Below are 9,902 nucleotides of genomic sequence, written 5' to 3'. Positions count from 1 at the left end.
TCCTTCTTCTTCTTCTTCTTCTTCTTCTTCTTCTTCTTCTTCTTCTTCTTCTTCTTCTTCTTCTTCTTCTTCTTCTTCTTCTTCTTCTTTCTCTCTCTCTCTCTCTCCAGGGTCTCATGGTGTAGCCTTGAATTCACTATATAGCTAAGGCTGGCCTCGAACTCCCAGAGCTCTCTGCCTGTGTCTCCCGAGTGCTGGGATTAAAGGAACGCACCTGGCACACAGTTTAAACTCAGGGTTTTATGAGCTTTGGAGTTGAGACATTGTTCTAGGCTTCCCTGGTGTGAGTAGCTCATGTTCAGGGAGGTGGGCTGTGCTGGCCATAGGGTTAAGTTGCTGTGTTTTGTGAATCATGTACTTTTTTGGGGGGGGGGGTTGTCTTTGACCTGGGGGTCTTCAGGACCAATGATACTGCAGTGGGTGTGAGGCCCACCCACTCCTCAGCCTTATGCACCAGGAACATGTTAGATCGTGTTAGCAGCAGTACCCCTCACATCCGGACGGTTTGGTCACTCAGTCTCTGGTCCTGAACAAGGAGAGAAGGAGCTGGAAAGGAAGGCCTGTGGCAGAAGTGGAAGGGAACAGTGGCCTCTTGCCAGTTGGGGCTGGAAGACATGAACGTCATGTCATACCTGATGTATTTTTATGGAAGGCCAGGTTGGCAGAATGTCACCTCTAGGCCTCCCTGGCCTCGGAAGGAACAAGTTAGAACACTTGAGAGGGGATGGTGGTTCAGTGGTTGGCACTTAAGGTGTAAACTCGTGAACTTGAGTGCAGTGCGCAGAACCCACAATGGAAGGAGAGCCAAGTACCATCTCACTTTCATATGTGTGTGTTGTGATGCATGTGAGTGTGCCCGCTCTCACACGCACACATGCACACACGTGCGCGCACACACACACATATGCACACACATGCACTCATGCACACACAAACACATGCACGCGCGCATGAACATGGGGAGGTATTATGGTAAAAGACTGGTGGTTTGGTGGGCGAGCCCTGAAGTTGGGGTCCTGGTTATGGTGGAGAGTGGAGTTTATTGGTAGAGTGGCATTGGGGACACCCATGTCCCTGTGTGTTTGTTTCTCTTGGACTTGAAGATGTTAGGCACTGCCAGGCTGCAGCTGTGTGTTCGCATTATCTTGTTCTGTGTGGCTTTTAGCAGATCAAGGATTTCTGTCTTGGCTTTGGGGCCCTTTCTTCTTGCCTTGATCAACAGCCCAGCAGCAGATCAAGATGGGGTTGAAGTTGGAAGGGATCAAGAGCCTCCTTTTCATTGGGCTCGTTTCCCAACCCTGGTAACACAGCTGTGTGTATAGAGCAGAGCCTTAGAGAAAGAAGCCATCTACAGTCAACTGGTCAGCCGGCCATCCGATGGAAAGGAGAGGGTAGGGCAGGGGCAGGGCTGGCTACGGAATGAAGCCATTGGTGTGAGTGAGCACCCTCACTGACAACCTGGGCCACCGATAGGAAAAAAGGCACCATTATCCACCTCCTCGGGCCCCGATTTACCTGTATCAGAACATACTTGGAAGGGCTGGGAGGAAGGGATGGCTCAGTGGGCGTAGTGCTTGCTGTGCAAGCATGAGGACCCAGGTTCAATCCCCAGCCCCAGCACTTACATAAAAGGCAATCGGGGCGGTGCATGAAGGTGCATGCTTCTCACAAGGAGGCTATGGGGGCTCCTAGCCAGCCAGCCTTGGCTGCACAGCAAGCCCTGGGTCCCATTGAGAGACTCACAAAACAAGGTGGGGTCAGTGAGAAGGAAAAAAGGCACATGTCACCAAAGCCAAGGTCAATCCCTGCGACCCATAGACTAGAAAAAGAGAACAGACTCACCCAGGTTGTCCTCTGACTCTCGTGTGTTCCCTGGCACACTCCTGTCCCCAGACACAAACACATGCATACAGACCAAATGAAAACACAGCAACAAGGAGCCAAGGTCAAGGCTGATCTCTGATTCCCATACTCATTCACACATGCACATGTGCATGTGACCACACACACACACACACACACACACACACACACACACACACACACACGAGACCACCTACATACACACAAATAAACAAATAAAACCTACTTTGACTGCAGATACGGACTCTGACGAAGACGAAGACTTCCTGAAGAATGAGTGGTCTGCCCAGGGCCCCTCCAGCTCCAAACTGACCTCGTCCCTCCTGTGTGGCATGGTGCCCAAGAACAGCAAGCCAGCCACAGGCCCTAAGCTTACCAAGAGGGGCCTGGCAGGCCCCCGGACTTTGAAACCCAAGGTGGTCACCAGCAGGAAGCAGTCCTTCTGTTTGCTGCTCCGAGAGGCTGAGGCCCGCTCCTCCTTCAGCGACTCTTCCGAGGAGGACTCCTTTGACCAAGGTTACTAGTGCCGAACACAAAATCACCTTCCATGGTTTTAGAGTGAGAGTGAGTGGGAGAGAGAGAGCAAGAGAGCAAGCGAGTGTGCGAGAGTGCGAGAGTGTGTGCACAACAGGGATGGCTGTAGCCGTCTAGGTTTTTGGCAGCGTAGCCTGCCCTATCCGCCTATATTTTTGGTTTGTATTTGCTTTTTGTTTTTACTTAAACTTGTAATAACACACTAGCCAGCCCTTAGGGAGCTCTTACACGGACTCGTTTTTTTTAGTCTCCCAGAATTTCTCACCCTCCTCCCTCTGCACTCCACTAGTCCTCCCCAAGGGCCCTCATCCCCCTACTCCCAGATCCAAAAGCCTAACCTTACCTTCTCAAGACCCCCAGGCCGGCCTGGGTTTTCTCTTGGCATGAGCCTGGCGGAGGCTTGCCCAAGGAACATTTTGTATAAAAACAAAAACACACACACAAAAAAAAACAAAACAAAAAAAACAACAAAAAGGGACTTGTCGTGTGGGACTTGGCGTGTGACTTGCTGTTTGTACGCGGTTTTGGTAATGCCAAGCTTCATTAAACATACCGAGTTCATTTTTAACTAAACTGTGTGCCTCGTTTCTCTTGCTATGTCCTTAACTAGACGTTAGGTTGCCGTCCCCCCTCCGTTCATCCCTCCCTCCCCCTCCTCTCTCCCTGCTCTCCGTCCCCACTCTGGAAGCCACAGGCATGGTGGACCGCCTTTCTGTTATTCCAATATCCCTGATATCTCTGGCCCTCATTCCATTTCTCGGGTGTACAGTCCAGTGTTGTATCATCTATCTGTTTTGTTTTTTTTTTTTTTTTTCCTTTTAAGCTGCTTGTCTGTGTTTTATTTTTCTGGAAGCTTCTGCTACTACCCACCCGTGTTTTTTTAATGAAAAAAAAAACACAACAAGAACAACAATTAACTTACCAGTACTTGTTTGCTAACACATCTTTCTGCTTTGAAGGGCATGCGGGCAGTCCAGAGTCAAGGCTTATTGGCTGTCTCCTTGATTTTGGTATTTTTGGTTTTTTTGTTTGTTTGTTTTTTCTCTTCCTTGTTCAATTTTGAAAGTGTTGACTCGGTTGCCATGTTGAGGGTCAAAAATGCTATTTCTTGGGGTTGCTGGACTGAGGTCTTTCTGGCCTCAGCTCATTCTAGGGGCCCAACACCAAAAGAACACTCCGGCTCCCACTTTTCTAACACCAGAATTGTAGTGCAAAGTTAGAAATTCGAGAGCCCGCAGACCCTTCAATCAGAAAATGTCCCTGCGAAGGAAGAAACTGGGCATCACCCCTTAGCCAGGGGCTGCTTCAGGGTAACTCCCCTTAGAGCTAGAGTTTGAAAATTCCCAGGTGGATAGCACCATGTCACTGTTCCCTGAAGGGAGGAGGGGTCATAGCAACCTGGGATGGGACCATAACTTTGCTTGAGCCCCCTGGGACCAGGACTCTGCTCTTATTGGCCAGTCTTCCTTCAGTTCCCACCTCCTTTCCTCACACACCAGCAGTCCAAATTGGCAGAGTTTGGGGGTTTGGGGTGATCGAGTGACACACAGGGACCTGGTGCCTTTTGGGCTGTTTCTGTAATACTGGAGCCAAGCACAACCTGGGCCACCAAGAGGCTGCCTGCCTTCTCTGGATGAGATTGGTTACTCCCCTATTTCCTCCCCATGACTTGGGGTGGCTACCTCTTCCCTTGCCTACGAGCCCTTAGAGTCAGGGTCCCAGCCTTGAGGCTTTTGAGCCACTCCTGTTCCAGCATAGACCACACAGAATCAAGCATCCTTAGCGCCCTCTAGTCAGTACCAAGGAATACTAGCCCAGCCAGAGGATGTGGAGAGATGAGGGCCAGGGCATGGCTCCCGCCCCTTTGGTACTAAAACACTTGATTGGTGTGGCTTTTCTAGTATGTCTGCTTTCTCCTCCCAGCAGCTTGACCATCCCTCCAACCCTTGACCCCTACCCATGATGCTTTGAGTGTCTGTTTCGGTCTCTCGCATTTGCTCTCATGCTGCACTTGGACGCAAAGCGAAGGCTGGGAGTAGGGCAGACGGCGTAGCGGGTTACTGAGTTTGAGTCCGAGCCTGGCTCGTTGCTCCGTAGGTAGGCAAAAAACATTTTCCTTTTCTATTCTCTGTTCACCCCCCCTCCTCGGGGTCTGCCCCCACCGGGTCTGGCAGCAGCATATCACTTTGACTTTTATCAGGTTTTGGGAACTCAATTACCCTTGTCCTGAGCCAGGATTTAAAAGAACACATATTGACATGAAAGGTTTTTTTCCCTCCTCCTCCGTTCCCTGAAGTCTTTGTTGGGACTTTCCTCCCCCTCCACCCTTGGCAAGCTCTGTGGAGCCAGGTATAGACAATTCCAGAAATTCTTGAAACCCCGACCTGCAAGGTCTCTCAGGTCTCCCTGCCCTCATAGATGCTGGTCCACTCAGGGACACTGCATGAGTCTTGTCAAGCACCTCGTCGTGAGAGCTACAGGAGACCTCAGGTTGATTCAGTTTTCCTCTTGAGGAAAAAGTGGGCGATTCTGGGTTTCTGCCTTCACATCAAATTGCTGAGACCAACTTTTGCTCCTGGCTTTCTGGGATCTGACAATGACCCTTAGAAACCCAGAGCAGGGACTCAAACTTGCTTGCCTCCCTGCTGATGAAGCCTACCGCCCGAGAATCCTCATGGAAAGAATGGTTAGGACTTCCACACCCGAGCAGCCAGGACAGAGGGGGAGTTTTTAGAAGGGGGAAATTCCCGACCCCCATCCCAGCCAGCCACCCTTCCCATCCCCCCTGCCCACCCTACCCAAATTGGCCAACTCCAGGGAGCCCTGATGTGAGATTACCCAGGCTGCGGAAAAAAATGTCTGCCTACACTTAGCCTGCTTTGCCGCTGTGGCCCACTGGGGCGGAGACAGAACCATGTGACGTCGCAATGTGATTGATCGCAAGTGCGCACTGCCTGCCTGCCCCTGCCTGCCCCGCTGGCATCCCCAGCCTGCTTCATCCATCGCTCTGGGAATACCTCCCTCCTTGCAAACCTCTTAACCAACTTCCCCCACCTCTCCCTCTCTCCCGCTATGCCTCCCTCCTTCTCTCTCTCTCCTACGCAGACCCTCCTTAGATATTCCCACCTCCCTGTCCCAAGCCGGCTGGCCTCGCAGAAGCTAGGATTCCCTGTCATAGACATGCTGGTTAGAACTCTATCCTCTGTACAGCCGGTGCCACCTTGGCCACAGGCTTATCTAACCAAGCCGTGGTGTGGGCCTTAGCAGGAAAAGCAGTATTTGATCACCCTTGTCCAGCCCTCACACCTAAGATGTGTGCATCTTACCATGGCTTACCAGACCAGAGTAGCCTCAGCCCTACCTGGGCCCCAGGGCACAAGCCTTCCAGGTAGCTCACACCTGGTGTTCACCCGCTCCGGGATGCTGTTTCCCCTGAAAGGTCATAGGCCGGGCTGTCCTGAGGGTGCCCTCACCATCTGGTGGAGAGTTAGGCTGCATGCCTAGGCGAGTGTTGAGTTTTGTTTTCTGTGAGCCAGCCCCATTGCCCCTCCTAGCAGGGGCTTGTCAGCCTTTGAGCCAGTGGGGTCGGTTGCTGGAGTGACACTGGCCTCTGCCCCAGCAGAGACCTGGCTGGATGAGTTTGGTCTCCAGTGCTGCTGGTCTGCCCGCCCCCCAGGGCAGTCTGAGCTCACTCGAGGCTGGTATTGTTCCTCTCTTTTTCCTTTTTCTTTTCTTCTTCTTCTTCTTCTTTTTCTTTTTTTTAAGATTTATTTGTTTTATGTAAGAGTACACAGTAGCTGTCTTCAGACACACCAGAAGAGGGCATCAGACTCCATTACAGATGGTTGTGAGCCACTATGTGGTTGCTGGGAATTGAACTCAGGACCTCTGGAAGAGCAGTCAGTGCTCTTAACCCCTGAGCCATCTCTGCAGCCCCTCTTTTATTTTCGAAATAGGGTCTTACTCTGTAGCCCTGGCTGGCCTTAAATTCACAATCCTCCTGTCTCAGTCTCAGTGCTTAGACCACAGACATGGGCCACCACACCAGGCCATGCCACGTAGGATGCAGACCTCTTAGCCGGGTTGGAGGGCTAGAGGGTCACCCGGGTTCAGAGAGGCTCCCTAGCATGGGGGTGCTAGATTCTACCTCTGCTCAGGGATAAGACTATGGGGGGTGGGTTCCCTAGTCTCAGGAAGAGATCAAATTCTGCTTTCTGCCAACAGCCCCGTGACCTCTGGCTGATCAGGATGCTCCAGGCCCCTTGTCTAGACCCCCCCCTAGCCTGACCCCAGCCCTCCCTCCTCCTTCCCCTCCTCTGCCTCTCTTCTTTCCTGCTTCCTCTCTCAGCCTCCACGTCTATGTCGGGGTGTATGTATGTGTGCGTGTGTGTGGACCGTGATGAGCGCTGTCTCCTGTCTTTGTCTGTCTGTGTGTCTGTCCCCCCACCTACAGCACAGGAGCATGTCGGTGCTGCCCTCCCAGAAGCCCATCCCGATACCCAGAGCTACCCCCTCCCTTCCCCAGACTACCCCTGTGTGGGTGACCAGTAGAGGCCTCGGGCCTTGGGTGGGACTGTGGGCTGGTTCTGGACCCTCCCCCCCCCCCCGGCATCCCTTGGTGAAGACAGAGACTGGAGCCAGGGTGGGTGGTGGGAGGAGGTGGGGGGCAGTGTGCACCCAAGTCAGGACTCTCATTCGTTCCTTGTTTTCTGCACGCCAGATGACAGCTCAGAAGAGGAGGAGGAAGAGCTAGAGGAGGAGGAGGAAGACGAGGAAGAGGAAGGCGTTGGTAGCTATAGGCTGGGTGCTGGGGAACAGGCCCTGTCGCCAAGCCTGGAGGAGAGTGGACTGGGGCTGCTGGCCCGCTTTGCGGCCAGTGCTCTCCCCAGCCCTGTCGTGGGGCCGCCCCTGTCTGTGGTGCAGCTGGAAGCTGAGCAGAAGGCCCGGAAGAAGGAAGAGCGGCAGAGCTTGCTAGGTGAGTGCCATTGCAAAGTGGGTACTGTGGGCCGGTCCCATGGATGAGGAGACTGAGGCTCAGCGGTGGGCAGGGGACCTGGGTGGAACTTTGATCACCTGACTGCTGGAAACCCCTTGGGCTGTTACCTTTGTGTCCATGGTCTTCCTGGCCGGGCGTGGTGGCGCACGCCTTTAATCCCAGCACTTGGGAGGCAGAGGCAGGCGGATTTCTGGGTTCGAGGCCAGCCTGGTCTACAGAGTGAGTTCCAGGACAGCCAGGGCTACACAGAGAAACCCTGTCTCGAAAAAGCCAAAAAAAAAAAAAAAAAGAGTGTCTTCATTCAAGATGCTAGTACTTCAAAGGTACTAGGCCTGGTGACGAGAGGCCACTCTAGGCTGGTAGTCTCCAGGCAGAGAAAAACAGTGACAGAGAGAGATGCAGATAGAAGAGGAAGGGAAAGCATTCTGTCCACGTCATTGGAGAAGTTCTCTGAGTCCAGTGAGGCAGAAGAGTGGCCTCGATGGCCCGAAGCTGGTGGCTGGAGGAGTCAGGAGTGGCAGGCTGAGACTCATTCTCTTAGGACCTTAGAGGACTGAGGTGGTGACGTTGACGTTAGGGCAGGAGGCTCAGCTGTCCCTGCCTCACTTGCATTACATCCTTGGGTCTGAGCCTTGCATCTCTGTGATGAATTCAGAGGTTCTTTCCCCAACCATCAGAGTAGACATGGTTCCCGGGGCTGGTGATAGGCGGCTGAGTTGGTAGCGCGTTCGCCTGCACAGAGCCCTGTATTCTATATCTGTCTCCAGCATCACATAAGCCAGATGCAGTGGTCTGTGCCTGCGATCCCAGCACTCAGGAGGCAGGAGGATCAGAGGTTTAAGGTCATCCTCAGCTATAACACACAGCAAGTTGGAGGCCAGCCTGGGGTTTGAGTCCCTTTCTCAAGTAGGGGTTGTGGAGTAGACACGAGGCCTTCTAGCAGAGGCTGTGTGTGACAAGGGTGAGGCTTCTGTGAAGCCCCCTGGAGGTTTTCCCAAGATGTCCCCAGTTCTCCTACCCATGGCTCCTCCTTTCCTCCCTAAGTTCCCCACCAATTGCCCTGGTGTCTTGAGGCTTTCACATTGGCTGTTGTCCAGGTGTCAAACATTCTGGCATATTCTTCAGACCATTACTACTTCGTTCTGATAGATGAGTGTAGTGTGTAGTTTTTGCTACCCCTGGGCAGACTGCACTACCAGCCCCCACCCAGAGAATATTGGATCCGCAGATGAAAGATACAGACACACACGTTGCTCAATTTCAGCCTGCCTTATTGGCTCCACTGGTGGGCTCGTCTGATCTTCCTCGGCCAGTGTGCTCTCCCCAGTACTTAGCACCTCCTAATCCATCCTCTGCCTCGTGTTCTGCTTGCCTTCTCCTTGTTCACCAACCCAAAACTGCCTTCCTCTTAGTTGTGTTTCTAATCTCCCGCCTGGGGAAGCAGCCTATGGCCGCTCCACACAGGATCTCACATGGCTGGTCACCTTTTCTCCCTCTGAAGCATGATCAAGATCCCCCCCTCTTCTTCCTGCATCTCTTAGCCTGCTTGCAGGGACCAGGAAGTCGCGCCTCTTTCCTTCTGCCCAGCAGTGAGCCCCTGGCATCTTTATTGATAGAACAAGAACCAAGTGGGGAACAGGACCTTAGCATCTGCACCACCCCCTACAGATGAGCATTTATTTATTCTTTGACGCGTGTATAAACAGTATTTCTTGAGCCTGTGTATCACCACTTAGATGAACTACTTAAAGCATTTTTACAATTTTTACTTTGGTTTACTTTGCATGTATGTCTCCAGGTGCACACATGCCACAGCAGACATACCAAGGTCAGAGGTTCTGGGAATAAACTCAGGTCACCAGGCTTGGTGGCAGACCCCCTTTCCTTTTGTTCCATCTTGCTGGCCCCTAGTTGTTTGTTCATGCTTCTTCGACCCCTCCTCCATTTTTCTCTGTGTACGAATCCTTCTGGAAGTTCTACCAAAGTTCCCTGAGCCAGACTTGTCCTCATTCTCAACTCGAGAGCTTTGGGCATTCTCACAGATAATTTATGAAGTCATCTCGCGCTTGGTATGTGAACCTCCAACCCAGACCCAGTGCAGGCCACCTCTTTGTGGACTTTTATTTCCAGCTTTCTCTGGCAGCAACTTCTAGCTTGGAAAGGGAACGTTGCCGCTGGGGCAGTTCTATGCAGAACATTCTCTAGTCCAGCCAGGGACACATGCATGATTCTGGGGGTGCCTCAGAAGATAGCAGGAGATATTTTAGTCTCCTATTGCCATCTCTTAGGTCACAGTCGTCACCAGCAAATGGTGACAGGTTCCCCTTGCCAACTTACCTCTTAACGTCTTTCAGAGACACAAGTTTCTCAATACATATACTTCAGTGGTATCCAGCGCGAGGTATCGAACACAGGGACCGTTACTAGATCACTAGGCTGCTTCTTATCATGGAAGCCGATGTTAATTGAGAACCAGACTCCAGACTCCTCCGCAAGAGCAGCAAACACT

The 9,902-nt window shown here is 52.3% G+C and overlaps 1 protein-coding gene across 8 annotated transcripts in view; it reads left to right on the top strand.

Moving 5' to 3' along the window:
- Tnrc18 (trinucleotide repeat containing 18) overlaps positions 1 to 9,902 on the top strand; it is a 100,216-nt gene that overhangs the window by 63,702 nt on the left and 26,612 nt on the right. For 7 of the 8 annotated variants that reach the window (XM_029533824.1, XM_029533829.1, XM_029533825.1 and 4 more), the window contains 2 exons: positions 2,101 to 2,379; positions 7,118 to 7,372. In XM_029533824.1, coding sequence (XP_029389684.1) covers positions 2,101 to 2,379; positions 7,118 to 7,372 — 534 coding nt within the window. Of the gene's footprint in view, positions 1 to 2,100; positions 2,966 to 7,117; positions 7,373 to 9,902 lie in introns of those variants that run through there. The other variant, XM_029533830.1, reaches the window with a different exon arrangement.

The sequence above is a fragment of the Mus pahari genome, chromosome 23 (assembly GCF_900095145.1).
Source record: "Mus pahari chromosome 23, PAHARI_EIJ_v1.1, whole genome shotgun sequence".
Classification (NCBI taxonomy): domain Eukaryota; kingdom Metazoa; phylum Chordata; class Mammalia; order Rodentia; family Muridae; genus Mus; species Mus pahari.
The sequence above is the reverse complement of the archived record's forward strand: the minus strand, read 5'-3'. Positions and strand labels throughout refer to the sequence as shown.